The 17,244-nt window shown below is 45.8% G+C and overlaps 1 protein-coding gene across 3 annotated transcripts in view; it reads left to right on the top strand.

Moving 5' to 3' along the window:
* The window catches only part of lrrk2 (leucine-rich repeat kinase 2), a 31,691-nt gene extending 14,482 nt beyond the window's left edge, over positions 1 to 17,209 (top strand). For 2 of the 3 annotated variants that reach the window (XM_086209721.1, XM_086209723.1), the window contains 35 exons: positions 1,344 to 1,514; positions 2,090 to 2,348; positions 2,486 to 2,671; positions 3,484 to 3,599; positions 3,821 to 3,893; positions 4,369 to 4,565; positions 4,667 to 4,917; positions 6,271 to 6,419; positions 6,789 to 6,882; positions 7,019 to 7,205; positions 7,281 to 7,462; positions 7,543 to 7,766; positions 7,842 to 7,969; positions 8,054 to 8,272; positions 8,350 to 8,551; positions 8,779 to 8,867; positions 9,534 to 9,721; positions 10,013 to 10,176; positions 10,261 to 10,407; positions 10,499 to 10,690; positions 10,783 to 10,929; positions 11,961 to 12,073; positions 12,185 to 12,375; positions 12,450 to 12,610; positions 12,719 to 12,889; positions 13,104 to 13,204; positions 13,311 to 13,526; positions 13,865 to 14,058; positions 14,263 to 14,335; positions 14,440 to 14,618; positions 14,703 to 14,855; positions 15,762 to 15,988; positions 16,201 to 16,269; positions 16,365 to 16,497; positions 16,748 to 17,209. In XM_086209721.1, coding sequence (XP_086065847.1) covers positions 1,344 to 1,514; positions 2,090 to 2,348; positions 2,486 to 2,671; positions 3,484 to 3,599; positions 3,821 to 3,893; positions 4,369 to 4,565; positions 4,667 to 4,917; positions 6,271 to 6,419; positions 6,789 to 6,882; positions 7,019 to 7,205; positions 7,281 to 7,462; positions 7,543 to 7,766; positions 7,842 to 7,969; positions 8,054 to 8,272; positions 8,350 to 8,551; positions 8,779 to 8,867; positions 9,534 to 9,721; positions 10,013 to 10,176; positions 10,261 to 10,407; positions 10,499 to 10,690; positions 10,783 to 10,929; positions 11,961 to 12,073; positions 12,185 to 12,375; positions 12,450 to 12,610; positions 12,719 to 12,889; positions 13,104 to 13,204; positions 13,311 to 13,526; positions 13,865 to 14,058; positions 14,263 to 14,335; positions 14,440 to 14,618; positions 14,703 to 14,855; positions 15,762 to 15,988; positions 16,201 to 16,269; positions 16,365 to 16,489 — 5,538 coding nt within the window. In that variant the 3' untranslated portion in view covers positions 16,490 to 16,497; positions 16,748 to 17,209. The remainder of the gene's footprint in view (positions 1 to 1,343; positions 1,515 to 2,089; positions 2,349 to 2,485; positions 2,672 to 3,483; positions 3,600 to 3,820; positions 3,894 to 4,368; positions 4,566 to 4,666; positions 4,918 to 6,270; positions 6,420 to 6,788; positions 6,883 to 7,018; positions 7,206 to 7,280; positions 7,463 to 7,542; positions 7,767 to 7,841; positions 7,970 to 8,053; positions 8,273 to 8,349; positions 8,552 to 8,778; positions 8,868 to 9,533; positions 9,722 to 10,012; positions 10,177 to 10,260; positions 10,408 to 10,498; positions 10,691 to 10,782; positions 10,930 to 11,960; positions 12,074 to 12,184; positions 12,376 to 12,449; positions 12,611 to 12,718; positions 12,890 to 13,103; positions 13,205 to 13,310; positions 13,527 to 13,864; positions 14,059 to 14,262; positions 14,336 to 14,439; positions 14,619 to 14,702; positions 14,856 to 15,761; positions 15,989 to 16,200; positions 16,270 to 16,364; positions 16,498 to 16,747) is intronic. The other variant, XM_086209722.1, reaches the window with a different exon arrangement.
* The last annotated feature ends 35 nt before the right edge of the window (positions 17,210 to 17,244 follow it).

Genomic DNA, 17,244 nt, shown 5'->3' with positions numbered 1-17,244 from the left:
CGGTTCAGATGTGGGTCATGTAGAGCTGAGAACTGACCTCAGGCACCAACCAATGCTGCTTCAGTTGGCTCCTTTAGACTGGAGGAACTTCTCCATAGTTCCTTTTACTGTAGGAGAAAGTTCCTTTTTGGTATGTTTGGACCACAGGAACTTGTTACCATTTTTATAATTTTGGAATCCCATTTAGAGGAACCTTTTTAGTTCCGACCTCTGTGTCTGAAAGGAACCACAAGTATTTGTTTTTTAGTGGTCAAAGCTGAGCTGACACAGCATCAGTGTCTACCAAGCCATGTCAGCAGCAGCAGGCCACTCATAATCAGCAGCGTACCACGTGACACCGACCGTCAACCGTCACGTGTCACGTGATTATTCCTGCTGGCCAAGAGAGAGCGAGTCCCTGGGACCTCCTGAGTGGCGAGTCCCTATAACTGAGTTCCTACCAGAACTGCTTGGTCCAAAGGCACATTAATCATCAATCAGTACCAAATTTAATTCCCTAAGATGTAAACTTCACGTTTCCTTTTACTTATTAGTTTGCTTTTGTCAGCTTTTAGAGGAAAAATGCCACCCTGTTAAAACATAAATGTTGAAACTGAAAAATTAAGTTGAACCATATTTTGGTAAACTTTGGTAAATTTCTAAATTAGAGTCAGATGTTATTGCTGGTATACACACAAGCTCGAGTCATTCCAGGCCAAATGTGGGCCATAAAGAGCAGGTTTGAGAGGGGATGTGGGCCAAATTTGGGCCACACGCTCTGTTGTTTCATCACAGACTGCAATCAAAGGTCCTCTGCACCCTTGAAAATGGCATAAGATAAACGATATTCATCCCATACTCAGGAAATTCTGTTTTATATATTTATATATATTTTGAGAGAGAGAGAGAGAGAGAGAAATATCACAACTAGTTTCCTATGGCACATATATGGATGACAGAATGGCTGAAGTATTGCACAACAAAGGTCAGTGCTAACTAAAAAGACTAATATAGTTGACAGAGGTGAAATGGACAGAGGTGGTATGAGCCTTCAGACTTAGTTTATATATATAGGGCAGAATTATATCACCTCAGAATATTCTACTGACCTACTTTTCCAGTTTGCTGCCATAGATGTGTTTTTGTCACATGTTTACCAGCAGGCAGCCAAGGAGAAACACAGAGGTCACAAACTGGAACATACAGTACGAAGAACCCGTGAAGTACTCGCAGACAAAGTGAAAAACTGCTTGTTTAAGCTTGTAGGCCATGTTTGTCATTGTAAAGAGCCTCCAGTGGAGAAAGATGCTGATGTAACAGACCACGTTGTGTATCTGTCTTTCTGCCTGTCTGTCTGCTCTCAGCTTCATAAGTCAGTCTGCTTGGCTCTGTCAAAAATGTGGAGCGACTCTGAGTTACACTCCAGCATGCTGGAGAAGGCCTGTGAGGACGGTGACACCATGATGGCCGAGTGTCTGATTGAGCTGGGGGCCGACATCAACAAGAAGACCAAGACAGAGTCCCTCATCTACCAGGTCAGAGCTGAGGGACGGACTCCAGTAGTCCATGTTTACTTTATTAAAGGAAAGATCTCCTTACGTGTCTGCTGTGTTTTTAAGAAACAAAAACAAAAAAACAATCAGTACATCTGAAGTCAAGAGCAGAAGTGTCCTAATTTAGTAGAAAAGGTCTGTTTACCTCGTGTCAATTGTAAAATCATGACATAATAGTGTGGTACTCTGCGAATTATCAACAGATCAGATTTTAATGTGTCATCATTGTCCTCCAGTGTCAGTAAAAGTCAAATAAACCTGTCAAAGCAATTAACTGTTTGCCAACTCATGCTGGCCATTTGTCAGTATTTTAACTGGCATTTCATGGAGTCAAGGATGGCGTTGGCTACTGTTTTGGCAAAGGACCAAAGTTAAGAATGTGATAATTGTCATCCAAACAAGCACTAAACCTGAGTAGCTAGCAGTCTTGACAGCTTTTCGCACCTGACGATGCCTCATTGCTCCTGACGCGTTTCCATCCTAACTCCAAACAACTTGAGGTTTAGTGTCCTTCAGTGTTGGTGTCCATTGGAAGATGTTTGTGCTCTGTTCTCCAGGTGTGTGAGAAAGGTGGGCCCCTCGAGCTGGTGGAGGTCCTGCTAAGCTCCCACGAGCAGCACCTCCGCAGGGCTCTGGCTGTGAGCGTGAAGCGGGATGATGGACCTACAGTCATTCAGCTGCTGGGCCGTCTGGGTTTGGACCTCAACAACAACGCTCTCAGCCTGGGAGGGTTTCGGTTGGGCCGCGTAGAGTCCACCTGGCTCAGCCCCCTCCTGGCAGAAAGAGGCAGAACATACAGTCTACGTTGCAACAGCAGTGAGGACAATCTGCTGCTTTTGTCTGATTATATCTCTGTACACGGATTTGGAATTAGGAACACATTTTCATCTTGGACTTTCATATGATGATTCAATGAGATGGGATTTTCTTCACATTGGTTCTCTGTCTCCCAGGTAAAGGTAGAAGTTTGGCCAGATACATTCAGTCTTTCCAGAAATCCAAGAGTGCCAGTGGTCCTCTCAGGTCTGTGGTCGACCCGTGTCTGACCTCTGGCTACATTTCTGATGAGAGCGATGACTCCAACTTCAGCTTTGTCTCCATGGATGACAGCCTGTTCATTGAGGACATGGAGAGTGATGGTAAAGATCCTTGTTAGAATTGGTCTTGCAGATAATCATGACCCATGGAGCGCTGTAGAAGGTATCAGTGTGATCCGTATAGATGTGAACAAGAGAGATGCAGGGGGAAATACACAACCTGTGTCTTAGGATGTTGTTGGGCTCGAATGCGTTCATCCAGCAACAATCCATTTCTACTGTGGTGATCAGATCAAAACAGAAAACACACATTTTAATCGTTCTTTGCTTGTCAGGGTGTGGCATTAGCATCACAATGTAGTTATTTCAACATTCATTTTAGCTTCGTTATCACACTCAACTAACAAAACATCTGAGTTGATTCTTCATGTTCCGACACAGTCCCTGGAGGCGGCGGTATGAGCCTTGCATCGTCTCTGCCGCTGCTCGCAGTGAATCACTTTCATCAGTTTCATTATGTGAACAGCACTGAGATAATGTTACTGACCCGTGGGTGTCCTTTCCGAGTAGGACTTTGACTGGTACAGAGTACCAGCTATGGCACAAAGAAGGATTTCCGTGAAATGTCTCAAAGATCAACTGTCAATCACGATTGCAACAAAATCTGAATAAATATGACAACATGCACACTGGAGCCTGCAGGATCTCACAATTGCAAGCAGATCCATCGTCTTTCTTTGAGTTGCCCACTTACAAAAAGAAACTATTTTAATGTCAGCTGAAGTAGAACATAATCCTTGACTGAATGGATGACAGGAAATGTCGTTTTTAATGTGGTATAAAGTCAAACTCTGTGCTGTGAGTACACAATACTAATTTGATTGGTTGTTGTGGCACACTGTGTGTTGTTCTAGGGAGTGATTCGCTGACCGGAGTTCTCTCTCTGAAGCCTCATAATAACTCAACGGAGGAGCTGAGGGGCGGCTCCTTCAAAAGGACGCAGGGACGTGGCAGACATGCCAGCACAGAGGTCCAACTCTCATCAGTTCACCAGTCAAACTTGGGCTAGTGATTTTATGCTAAAATAGCAGTACTGTGTAAAGTTCAATTGAAATCTAACTAAAACTCATTGTATCATTGACCATAAACAGTCATCAGATGTTGTTCTTGTCTATCAGCTTTTGATATCATCAAAAATCAGTTTTTCTCTCTGAAGTTTTTGGGTTTGTTTTGGGTTTTTTTTAATTTCAGAGTGGTCAAACTGAGAGTGAACCCACTGATCCTGCACACAGGAGATCTGGAAGGAGCGTCTCCAGCCAAAAACGTAACCATCAAACACAAACACAGCTCTTTGCTTTTGGTGTTACTGAGATCTCTCCAGTCATAGTGTTTATGAACAATGGTTTATACAAGCCTGGGAGAACAATGTGAAATATAATGCAGGACCTGTTTTTGGATACAGTAGAGACATGATAAAAAGAATGCAGCACAAATATGCGATGAATGGTTGTAAACCTCTGTGTTTGTTGCTTTTTTAAAAATAGCCGTCCCTCCAGATCTGTACCCTTCTCTATTCGATAAATGAGTAGAACATTTCATAGTTGTGAACGTGTCCCTTTAAATGAAACATGGCCTGACATTTCTTCAAATTTTGCTGAAATGATACATTTTAACAGAGGATTTGTTTTTAAGTCATGGAAATGTTTCCAATTATGCTTCCTTTTTTTTTAGATGCATCTGTGTTGACTTTCTTGAGAATAAGTGAAATAATAATCTAATATTTATGCTCTGCTGTGCAGTCCTGGGATCTCTCGAGAACTCTGCTGCTCTGCCCAAAGAGAAGGAGAGGATCCGCCTGCTGGACCTGTCAGGAAACGAGCTGGACTCTCTGTCCTGCCTGATGGACGATGGCTTGGTCCAGCAGCAGCTGGGACATCTCTTCCGCCTGGACCTGAGCCATAACAGCCTGCCAGAGTTTCCCTCTGCACTCTGTCAGGTAAGAGATCTGATCACTGCCTGGGTGTCAAAATGAGAAAAAAATAAAAAAAACCTTCTTTAAACATTCTTTGATGAAGTATTGCTCATTTTCATTTTCAGAGTTTGAACAATGTGACTCGACTGGACCTGCAGGACAACCAGCTCCAGTCAGTGCCAGTGGAGCTGCTGGCACTTCCCTCTCTAAGCACTCTTAACGTCTCCCGTAACTGTGTTGGTCCACAACTGACCTTTGACCCCACTGTCACCTGCCCATCACTTCGGCAGTTCAACCTGTCATTTAATAAAATCACCACATTCCCCTCTGAGCTGGGCAGGGCCATGGAACAACTGGAGGAGCTGCTTGTGGAAGGGTAGGGTCTTGATGTCCCTGGGGCCAGTTTGCAGAACAACCTTAAAGATAAACTTCCTCTGACTCGTGTAATTATACTGTAGATAAGAAGGAACTAAGCAAGGCTGCTTTCAGAAAACAAGCAAGCTCTTAAGAGGTTTTTTTGGTATATTTTAGTGTCTATATAATGTATGTATCTCTATGTTTAGAGGAACATTTCAATTCGGACGTAAGCTCTCAGTCACAACTCCAAAAGTTACCTTAAAGCGACACTTCACTCAAAGAGTGTACTTTGCTGAGCTCACAAAGAATTTTTTTTTCACGACTTTTCACACTTTTTTTTCCGTGACTCCAGAATGCAGGAGGGGCCAGCCACTCGTGCATTTTCAGCTTGTTAATGGCGCCCTTGAGCCACCTACCAACAAAACTGTCCAAAATCCTCCATTTGTGTTTGTGGATTGCTGAGTATACAGCTGGAAAAAGAAGACATGGATTTTACTGGATGATGCACTTGACAGGTTATAGATGGACATTTTAGACACTTGTGCTGGACCTGGGGGGACAAAAAACATCTTTGTGAGCTCAAGACTCCAATTTGTGAGTACTTGAAAGACAAGTACATTTGGGTGAAGTATCATTTTAATCCCATTTGAAAGCAACAGGAAGCACCGGTGAGGGTGGTCTCAGGGGTCACGGGGGGGTCAATCAAGGTAGCAATGACCAGAGGAACGTCACACTGGAGTCTTTGTGGAATTGGTCCTCATGATGATATCACGTATTTCTCATACATCGTTTTGTCAGAGATAATTGAGTTGGAATTCCAGCATTTCTTTCAAACTTTTACGCGCTGGAACAACAAATGTAATTAACAGAGTCCAGGAATTCCCCAACAGACATCCTAAATAATATGTTGTTACCCTTGTAATTCAAGAGTTACACAATTTCCTGATGTCATTAGAAAGGCTTTCAAGTTACGCTGTTGGTAAATTACTCCAAACATTCGGGTCATTCTTCGTATGGATATCTGTAACAAGGCTCGCTCAATTCCTTCATTTATTTATATATTTGAACAACACTGCACTCAATGCTTCACAGGGCCTCGATAATGATTTCATCAGAGGCGGAGCAAGAAGGCTGAGTTACAATCAAACCACCCTTTGTACATTTCGGAACTTTTAAAGTTATCATAAGGGATCCTCACATCCCTGATAACCAAGTGTGCAGCATAAAAATGTCCTGGCTCAGCTCCGAAATCTTTATTCTTGGCACTAAAAAAAGACACGAATCGACCTCTTGTGTTCAGTTGCAAGGCATTTTTGTCAGTATTTATAAGGTCACATTCCAGAGTCAATTTATCTTTTTTTCATTTTTACAGAAACAGCATATCGGAGCTTTGCTCACCTTTATGTCTACCGGAGATCAAACTGCTTGATGTGAGCAAGAACAGTGTGGAGAACATTTCTCCTTACTTCCTGACCAGCTGCCCCAAACTGGAAATCTTCAATGCCTCTTTCAATAAGATTGGTGAGTGAACTGATCATCAGATTCAATATTGAGCAGCTTTTGCTTCTTTTTTTTTCATCTTCCCTGTTTGCTGCACGATGTAGGAGAAAGAATCCTCAAACTGTCGCATTCTGGAGCCACAAGTTAGCCCTTGACAAGCCGCAGACCCCCGTTTGACTTGATTTTGCTCATCATGGACATTTGTCTCCCCAGATATTTTCTGAGGCTGCATTCAGACTTCAGTTTAAGCAGACGCTGACAAGCCAGATAGTCCAGGTCTAAGGTCCAGTTTAGAACAGAACATTGTTTCCTGTTGCAGGAAAGTTATTCCACTGCTGTTCTGTCTTCAGAGTTGACATTAAGAGATATTTACTGTCCTGTCCTCTCCAGGTGCACTATCACATCTACCATCCAAGGTCACAACTCTGAAACTTGCAAACAACAATTTCACCAATGTTTCAGAAGCCATACTGAATCTTCCAAAGTAAGTCTGACCGAAGGCTCATTTCATATTAATGTGTGACTCTGAAGTAAAATAAGTTTAATTTCTTAGCTGTGTGATTGGATTTTAGTCATCCCTCTTCTCCCTATTAAACAAAGTCATTTTTTTCTTTGTTTAGCTTGCGATCGGTGGACATAAGAGCCAATAGCATTGCTGTTCTGCCGGGCCCTGGGTTCTGGGCATCAAGTAACCTGAGAGAGCTGATGTTCAGTCAGAATTGTATCAGCACTTTGGATCTGACTGGACCAATCTACAAGTGGGCCAGACTGGAGAAACTGCACTTGAGTGACAACAAGCTCACGGTGGTAAGGCATCAGACAGTTGATGAGACATGAGACACGATTTTCCACAACAAATAAGATGTTTGGATGTGGGTTCAGATCCCTCCCCAGATTGGTCTGTTGGAAGGTCTGACGTCCCTGGACGTGAGTCGCAACACGAGCCTGAGGTCCTTCCCCGATGAGATGGGGAAGCTGGGCAGACTGTGGGACCTGCCACTGGAGGGCCTTCGACTCCAGCTGGACCTCAAACTGATTGGCAGCAAGACCAAAGACATAGTCAGGTTTGGGGTCCTGTTGTGTGGGGGAGATTCTGCCCCCCCCTTATCAAACTTGCCAAAGACATCCTTCTTCCTTTTCTCAGGTTCCTGCAGCAGCGTTTGAAGAAGGCGATGCCATATAACAGGATGAAGCTGATAGTGGTTGGCAATGCAGGCAGCGGGAAGACCGCCCTGATCCAACAACTGATGAAGCTGAAGAATTCCCAGCTAAAGTCCAAGAGGACCGCTGTCGGTATTGAAGTCCGAGACTGGACCATCAGAGAACGGGACAAGAAGAAGATGGTACTGAATGTCTGGGACTTCTCAGGTTGGCGGCGTGTAAAGCCAGAATAGACCAACTTATATGGTGGCACGTCTTTAATTGAGTCTCTTTACCTTCCAGGTGGAGAGGAGTTCAGTGGCTCTCATCCTCACTTCATGACATCCAGAGCGCTTTACCTGGTGGTTCATAACCTGAGTAAAGGAGCCAGTCACGTGGAGGCTCTGAAACCCTGGCTCTTCAACATCAAAGTGAGTCAGAACATGTACCTGCTTCAGATAGTCTCTGTTCCATTTGATACTGAAATGCAACCTCCTGCTCCTTGTCTCCTCCAGGCAGTTGCTCCACTCTCCCCAGTAATCTTAGTGGGGACCCACCTGGATGTGAGCGAGGAGTCTCAGGTGCAAGCCTGCCTGACCAAGATCAGAGAGGAGCTTCTGAACCACCAGGGCTTCCCCGCAATCAAAGACTACCACATGGTCTCTGCCTGCGAGGACTCGGATGCAATGGCGAGGCTCCGCAAGGCCATCGCCAAGGAGGTCACTAGCTTTAAGGTCAGGTGACTGAACGCAGGTGGCAGGTTTTCCTTTTCGTTCATCATATTTCACCTCATCTTTCCTCCTGCCCACAGATCCAGGGCCAGCCTGTGATGGGCCAGCTGGTTCCAGACAGCTATGTGGAGCTGGAGCGTCGGGTTCTCCAGGAGAGGACCAGAGTTCCTCCAGAGTTCCCGGTTCTCAGACACTCAGAGCTGCTGCAGCTGATCCAGGAGAGTCAGCTGCAGCTGGAGGAAGCTGAACTGCCGCACGCAATTCACTTCCTGAGTGAAGCCGGTCAGTGTTGGTGGGGTTGAGTCAAAACACATGAGAGCCATGAAATACTGCTGAGGATTACCTCAGGTTACTTTACAAGTACTTCATCATGGTGCACAGGACGACTGCGAGACTCTCTGCCATCAGTCTTTCATATACTGATGCAGGAAAAAATGTTTCGTACTATCAACAGTAAATACACTCAGTGTTGATTATATCAGACAATAACTTTTTGTTTGCTGGTGCAGGAGTTTTACTGCACTTTGACGACCCTGCACTTCAGCTCCAGGAGCTCTACTTCATCGAGCCACAGTGGCTGTGCGATGTCATCTCTCAGGTAGCATTTTCTGACGCACCCGATGAACACACACGCTTTGTGCAAGGCTAAACTGAGCTGATCTAATTCCACAACTGTGTCACAGCATGGTTTTGGCTAACAAGTCTGATTCTCATTATTTCACAGAAGCTATAAATCACATCTAAGGTTCGTTAGCTTATTATGTTTCATGGCATGTTTGTTGGGCTCTCTTTGATGCTGTTTGTAAAATGGTGGAATTGAGTGTCAGCTTGTGTAAGTGCAAAAATAGATTAGATGTAATCAAACTACAGTGAGAAAACAACATCGGTATTCAGCTCAAATGGCAATGAGGTGAATGAACTCTGCTTTTATTCCACTCGTATGTTCCGATACCACTTTATCCTGTTTCACAACTCATTGCCTCTCTAACACAGGAGGCACCAGTGGGAGCACAACACAACCCTGATGTAGGTTTAGCTGCTGTGGCCAATCATGAAGAAGCATTGACTGCCTGTGTGTGATAGAAGTCTGAGCTAATTTAGTTTTTTGCTAAGTAGCAGCTTCCTGTCTGAGGGCCAATGATTTTTAGCCATTTTCAGAAGCATTTCAGGTCCTGGGATTCAAAAACCATGTTACTAAAAACTTTCAAGAACAGTTGTTCCCTTTTCTCTCCTGAATTGATGCTGATGTCTGTATTCTGAGCAGAAACTCATGTTGAAGAGTTCTGGCTTCTTGGAGAATCCTAACGGAGTCGTTCAACGCTCGCTGGTGGAGAAGTTTCTAGTCGAGACCAAATGTTTCCCTAAAAGTCACCAGATGCAGTTCTTCAAGCTGCTAGAGAAGTTTCAGATTGCTCTGCCCTTCAGCGAGGACCAGCTGCTGGTGCCCAGCAGGTCTGACTGAGATGACACCTACAGACGTAGCTACGTTGTGGCCAAGTTAAATTTATTGTTAAGCATTCCATTATTATTCATGCACATATCAGCATCAGCGTATATGTTGGCCAAAGTATGCCAATATGAAAATTCTTCTGATGCAATACTTCATGTGGATCAATGTGTTAAAAAAACCCAGATTAATTTTTTCTCTAGATAAATTCAAGCTGCAGCACAAGATTACATTGAATAAATACAGAAAAACATCCCAAAGGTTGTAGAAAACTAAAAGGAAACTTCTTTATCCAGCCTTTCCAAACAAAGACCCGTTATTGAGCTGCCTCACTGCGAGAACTCTGAGCTGATTGTGCGTCTGTACGAGATGCCCTACTTCCCCATGGATTACTGGTCTCGGCAGATCAGTCGCCTCCTGGAGGTCTCCTCATTTCTGCTTTCAGGAAGAGGTAATCTCGGTGTGTATTTACACAGCTCTTTCAGTGACAGATTCTATAACAGGCTCAGTGATGTGCATTTATCTCCTGCTGTGTGTTGTCCAGAGAGAGTGATACGACCCAACCGCATCTACTGGAAGAGGGGCGTGTACCTGAGTTGGTCCCCAGAGGCCTACTGTCTGGTGGAGGCTGCTTCCGTGGAGGAAAACCCCTCCAGCTTTGTCAAGATAACTGTGCCCTCTTCATGTAAAGGTGCCGTACTTCCACTAAGTTCTCTAGAAATATTTGCAACAGTTGTATCTGCGCTCCTTCCCTGTGCCAGTTCTAACAGTTTTTCCTCCAGGTCGCGTGCTGCTGGGTCAGGTAGTGGACCACATTGACTCCCTGCTGGAGGAATGGTTTCCTGGCCTCCTCAACACAGACATGCATGGCAGCGGAGAGGCTCTCCTGAAGAAGTGGGCTCTTTACAGCTTTGAGGATGGGCAGGAGTGGAGCAAGATCCTGCTGGAGGAACTCTTCACTTACTCTGACAACGGTGCGCGATGACGTCATTTCTCTAAAGTTGTGACAAGGAGGTACCGGATGCATTAAGTCAGGTTTGATTTCTGTCATTAATGATCTTGCCAGACTTTCTGCTGGTGAACCCGGAGGACCCTCGCTGCACCCTTCCCATCTCTCAGATCGCCCCGGACCTGGTGCTGAGTGACCAGCCTGCTGGAACCATACTGGACCGGGGGGAGCTGGAAGTGGACCTGTCCAAAGAGAACCGTCTAGGTACCCCGCTTATATGATGATCAGTAATTTCTTTTACCAGTACTATATTAAAAAGTATTTATTAAAATTGATGGCACTGGAAGCTGCTTTTTGATTGTGATGTGATTAATGTCACAAAACAAGGGTTTCTGTGTGTCTACCTTCATTTTTGTCTGCTGCTCAGGTTTGCATGTTATTTGTCGTTGGTTTTTTTAAAGTGTGGTTCCAGACCGACTCTGCTTGTAAAGTGTCTTGACTTTTGATGTGATTTGGTGCTGTATTCAAAAACATAGAGGAAAAGAAAAAGCATGAAACATAATGTTGAATGAATTAAGATTCTGATTGCAGTGTTGGATTATGTTGATACTTCATACCTAGATTGTAGGTAGAGATTTAAATGGGTGGTTATTAAGATTAATTTGTGGACGATGCTATCAGGTGAGTGTCTTCAGAACTGAAAATACTTGGTAGTCAAAGGTCAAAGGTTACTGTGACAGGTGATGGGGGTGACAGGCTGAAATCATGCAGTGCGAGTCCAGCTTTAGTTAGGTGTATCTGCTGTAAGCGTAAATATTACATTTGAATGAGTAATCTGCCAATCAAGATCCATCCATCGTCATCTTCCGCTTATTCCTACACATTAAAGGTCGCGGGGGGTGGAGCCTATCCCAGCGTCAACGGGCGAGAGGCGGGGTTCACCCTGGACAGGTCGCCAGTCCATCGCAGGGCCAACATAGAGAGACTAACAACCATTCACACTTACATTCATACCTACGGTCAATTTAGAGAATCAATCAGCCTCGTCCCCAAATTGCATGTCTTTGGACTGTGGGAGGAAGCCAGAGTACCAGAGAGAACCCACGCAGACACGGGGAGAACATGCAAACTCCACACAGAAAGATCCCGTGCCCGAGCCGGGACTGGAACCCAGAACCTTCTTGCTGTGAGGCCACAGTGCTGACCACTGCACCACCGTGCAGCTCCAATCAAGATCATGTTCAAAAAAGTTGACTGAACTGCACGTTTATCTTGTGTTTGTGACGTATTTCCAGGCGATGGTGGCTTTGGAACAGTCTATCGAGGCATCTACAAAAATGAAGAAGTAGCCGTGAAGATTTTCAACAAACACGCCTCCGAACTTTACATCTACAGGCTCCTCAGACAGGTAGCGGTGGTTATGAAGCACGATGAGGTCCCGATTGTACTCGCTGCAGCTCTGATCCATCGGTGCCTTGTTTTACTGTCATCTACCCCCCCCCCCCCCGACGTCTTCCAGGAGTTGGTGGTGTTGGGTCGTCTCTGCCACCCTAGCCTGGTAGGCTTGCTGGCGGCCAGCTCAGCTCCACAGGTCCTGGTGATGGAGCTGGCTCTTCGGGGGTCTCTGGACTCTCTCTTTGAACACGAGAACGGAAGCCTCAACAGGAAGCTGCAGCACAGGATCGCCCTGCACGTTGCGGATGGACTCAGGTATGCTGTCAGGCTTTAGCAGATGTTGTCATGTGGTAGAGAACCGTTGGTCATTGTGTAGTCTGCGTGATCAGGTACCTTCACTCAGCCATGATCATCTACCGAGATCTCAAGCCTCACAATGTCCTCCTGTTCAACCTGAAGACCGATTCTGACATCATCGCCAAGATCACCGACTACGGCATCGCGCAGTACTGTTGCAGCATGGGAGTCAGGAGCTCAGAGGGAACCCCGGGTGAGACATCCAACTGCTTCTACAGCGGACTGATGCTTCCTCACAACATGATCGATCAGATAAAGCAGCATCACAATTTTCTAACGCTGGATTCTGTGTATTGTGCAGGTTTCCGAGCGCCAGAGGTTGCTCGGGGTAACGTGATCTATAACCAACAGGCTGATGTGTTTTCCTTTGGCCTGCTCCTATATGACCTCCTGACCTGCGGCGAGCGCATCTCTGATGGCATGAAGTTCCCCAGTGAGTTTGATGAGGTCGCGGTGCAGGGAAAGCTACCAGGTGAATATCTTCAGAACTGAGTGTATTTTGTTTGTCAAAGGTCAAAGGTTACTGTGACAGGCACGCACCACAGAGGCAGGTAATGCAATGTGGTATTTCTAGTTTTTACCTGTGGTACCAAATTAGTTTGAAAAATCTGTCACAAGAGCTGACGTCTTGTTTTCCAGCCTTCATAACTAGTCAGATCATGGTAATTACTTTGTCTTGAACGCAGATCCAGTGAAGCACTATGGCTGCTCACCGTGGCCGGGCCTCCAAGCACTGATGAAGGATTGTCTGAGGGAACGGCCTCAGGATCGACCCACGTCTGCTCAGGTGAGGACCAGCAAGCTGAAGGAAGACAGACAGACGTGCAGCAGCCCTGACAGCAGAAGCATCAGGCACATTTAACTGATTATTCTGTCCTCTTCGCTGGTTGCAGGTGTTTGATCGTCTAAATTCTGGCGAGATGCTGTGTCTGATGAGAGAGGTGGTGGTTCCCAGGGCACTCAACACCGAGTGCTTGATGATGAGTCCTGGTTGCAGTGCCGGCAGGGCCTCCTACGGCAGAAAAGCCTGGCTGGGGGGCGGCAGCAGCACCCTGAGGATGGGGTCCATTACCACCGTGGACTTGGACACCCAGGCGATCACCACACAGGTACTGACTCCACCAACAACCACTGGAGGAGATTTGCTTTTTTATTTAACTTTTTCAAGTCTGGTCTGGTTTTGGGGTCGATTACATGTCAGTCCAGCCTCGTAATGTTGTCTGAGTTGTTACAGTCACTGTAATGTATTGTTTTTATATTGAATTTCATCAAAAACTGTATTTTCAATGCAAAAATCATCTTTTGTTTTTTTCCCCGACGACCTCTATGTCATGTGATCAGGGACTCTGAGTCAATATCAGATATTATTACTAGACCTGACAAATAAGACTTGTCTCTCCTCATGGAGGAAATATTCCCTGTTTTATAATAAACCTCCTTCCAACAGGAAGTGGACACCAGTCCCGTCCTCTGTCTTGTGACCGTCCAAATCCCAAATGAGCCTGATATCTGGCTGGTGGCAGGAACCCAGTCTGGGTCACTTGTGGTGATCAGCACTCAGGACACGTCCCGCTGGCACCACCTTCAGAGTGTCACAGACGCCGTCACGTCACTGTACTTCCATGTACATCTCTGCCACACGTGAGTAGCTTTAGACTTCAGGACCAGAATCCAATGAGGAATACGAACAAAATAGTGTTTATGTGTGTGTCACTCGTGAGACTAGAAGAGGTCAGCAGGGTCACAAATTGTCCTTTCGTGGTGAAATGAGAAATAACAGAGTTTAAAACAAACTAGATGTACTGTGCACTGAATCCATGTTGATAGCTTTCTTTATCTTGTCAGCCAAAGAAGGAGTTACCTGCTGGTTGGGACAGCAAATGGAATTCTCAGTATTTACGAGGACTCTGCCCTGAAGGTGATTATTAGATATGAGAGCAGTGGGGTTTCCTCTCTGAAGGAGAAGTTCCTGGTAAATGGAGTTTAAAACTTAACAAATTCTTGTTCTTGTCCCTCCAACAGAAAAATGGTCAGCCGGTGAAAACCGTCACCGTAGGTAACGTCAACACGCCGGTCATGAGTCTGGCGTACTCGCTCAACAGCCGATCTGTGTGGGCCGGCTGCGGGACCAAGATCCTGTCCTTCACCGCCGAGTACGACGTCTGCAAGAACATCGACACCAGGCCCAACCACATCTTCCAGTGAGTCCCAGGGAGAGGTTTGGTCCTCCGGGCAACCTGGGAAAATCGTGACACAAAATACCAGTTTTGATTTGTGTCCTCCAGGCAGCAGTGCTCGTCAGGTGGAGAGGCGTGTGTGTCTCGAATGGTCGTGGATAAATATGTGTATCTGAGCAAAGCCGGGACACCGACCGTAGAGGTCTGGGACAAGAGGAGCGAGAAGATGGTGGACTGCATCAACTGTGCCCAAATCATTCGGTACACAAACACACACATGCACACTCACACACACACACACACACTCACGCACGCACGCACGCACGCACGCACGCACGCACACACACATCCCTGTCCTTATTTCTTTAGGAGGACTTTCGCTGCCATCCAGCATTCCCTGGTCACTTACTCTCACTGTCACCAACCTGAACCTGATTCAGCCCTGATCGAAAACCAACTCTTGACCTGCAACTAAAACTTTTTTAGAAAAGTCATGGAAATTTTCTTCACCAAGGCCTGAATATTAGAATTTACTTTGTGTTATTTTTTTCAAATCCATTTTTCAAATCATGCAGAAGTCAGGCTGAAACCAGGGGGTGAAGTTCTAACTTAAATAAATGTTTAGTTTGTATGAACCCACATTCCCTCCATCCATCTGTAACTCCTGAGGTCGAGGAGGTAGCAACTCCAGCACGGAACCCCAAATGCCCTTTCCCTGGTCACACTGACCAGCTCCGACCGGGGGATCTCGAGCCGTTCCCAGGCCAGCATGGAGGTGTAGTCATTCCACCTGGTCCTCAGTCGGACCCACGCCCCCCGCTAGACTCAGCTAGGGAGGCATTCAGGTGGCATCCTGCCCAGATGCCCAGATCCCCTCAGCTGGCTTCTCTTGTTTCAAAAGGTGCAGCGACTCCACTCTGAGTCCCTCACTGAACCACGTTGTCTCTCACAAACCTTCATTGCTATTCAAAGATCTGTATGCTCATGAAAATGTGCTCAAAGTCATGGAAATTGATCTCTGACACTCTGATTGATGGATCATTAATCTTGGAAAGTGTAATTATTCACAAGAAAGAAATCCCACAAGTCATGTTTGCTGCTCGGATGGACCCGACTGTGATTTTATGTGCTGATAACCTCTCAGACTAAACTCCTCTGTCGTTGCAGAGGCGACTTGGGCTGCAGAGGCCGGCGTGTCCGTGAAGTGGACCCTCACAGGGAGACGTCTCCCCCTTGGGCCAGAGTCAAGGCCCTTATGCTGCAGGGGGCTGCTACTCTCTGGATCGGCACTAGAGGGGGCCACCTGCTGATGCTGGAGCTCTCCAAGCACCAGGCCCTGCAGGTCATCATGCCTCGCTGTGACTCCATCCGCTGCATCACATCTGCACTCACCGGTTCGTGCTCCACTGCATTTGGATGCAATTTAAAAAATTCCTGACTTTGACACTGCGGGCTCCTGCTGTAGAATGATGTCAACTCTGTTGAGAAGAAGTTATTCTGCTTGTATTTGCTTGACAATAACGATTATCGCCGGCATCCCTCTTTGATTCGTTCGCTCCCTGGATCTACCTCAGGTTTTATCACTGATCATTTTTTCCATCAACAGAAACGGTAACCTGGAAGAACGTGGTTCTGGTTCTGGGCCGCAGACTCCCACAAGACAAGAACAGTTTGGGTGAGACTGACGCTTCTCCACTTGTCTCCCACCTTTGGGTTAGCGTGAGGTTTTTGTGTTGTTGGTCTGAAGTGTGAACTCGCCTCTGCTCTCAGACGCAGAGTCGGTGCTGATGGTGTGGAGCAGCTCGCTGTCGATGGAGCTGAAAGACCTGAATAAGCACTGTGAGAAGAGAGAGCAGATCACAGCCAAGATGAGAGAGCAGCTCCACAGAGACTGAAGCCACAGGTTTGAGCTGACACGCAGACATTAATGTCCTTGGCCTTTAATCAGCTTAGCTCTGTACCAAGAGTGCTGCGGGACCACAGTTTGATCACCATGTCTTCTTTGTCACGTGATAATGAATCAATCTCGGCTCATCTTACTGCCCCCAAGTGGTTAACTAAGTCACGGCAGCCTTAAAGACAGAGATGCAGGGCAGCAGGTCAATGAAAATAACGTTTTTTTAACTTTTTTTTTGTTTTGTTTTTTTTTACAGAATGTGTGTTGAAAAGGGATCAACTTTCAAGATGACGGTTTACCTCATTAAGTGACAGCCATAATTCACTGACCCTGGACGGACTGAAAGAAGCGTTCATGAAGTAAACGTGAAAGGGTTGAAATGAAGGACTTTCCTCTTTACTGAACACTCCTGACATTCAGTGCCATATTGACCAGACGAAGACACGTGTATGTAAAAGTGTGATTTGCATGGCAGTTGCACAACTCTCTCGCTCCCTCATACGCACATTTGTTTACCTGTTCGACAACAGAAAAACCAGGAACTGGAAAGAAAGCCAAAGGACAGATAGCCTCGAAGATTATTTATTCTCATGTTGGTGGGTTTACTTTTGAGCTCGGTCGCTCCACGTTGGTGAATCACGTTACAACTGCCTGCTTTGTACAATCCAATGTGTTACTGGTGTTTTCAGACTGATTAAATCAGTGAATGTGACAGCTTTCTGCTTTTTATTTTAGATTTACAAAATAAATTTA

The sequence above is a fragment of the Aulostomus chinensis genome, chromosome 7 (assembly GCF_037954235.1).
Source record: "Aulostomus chinensis isolate RoL2024-O1b breed Wild chromosome 7, RoL_Achi_v1.0, whole genome shotgun sequence".
NCBI lineage: Eukaryota > Metazoa > Chordata > Actinopteri > Syngnathiformes > Aulostomidae > Aulostomus > Aulostomus chinensis.
The sequence above is the reverse complement of the archived record's forward strand: the minus strand, read 5'-3'. Positions and strand labels throughout refer to the sequence as shown.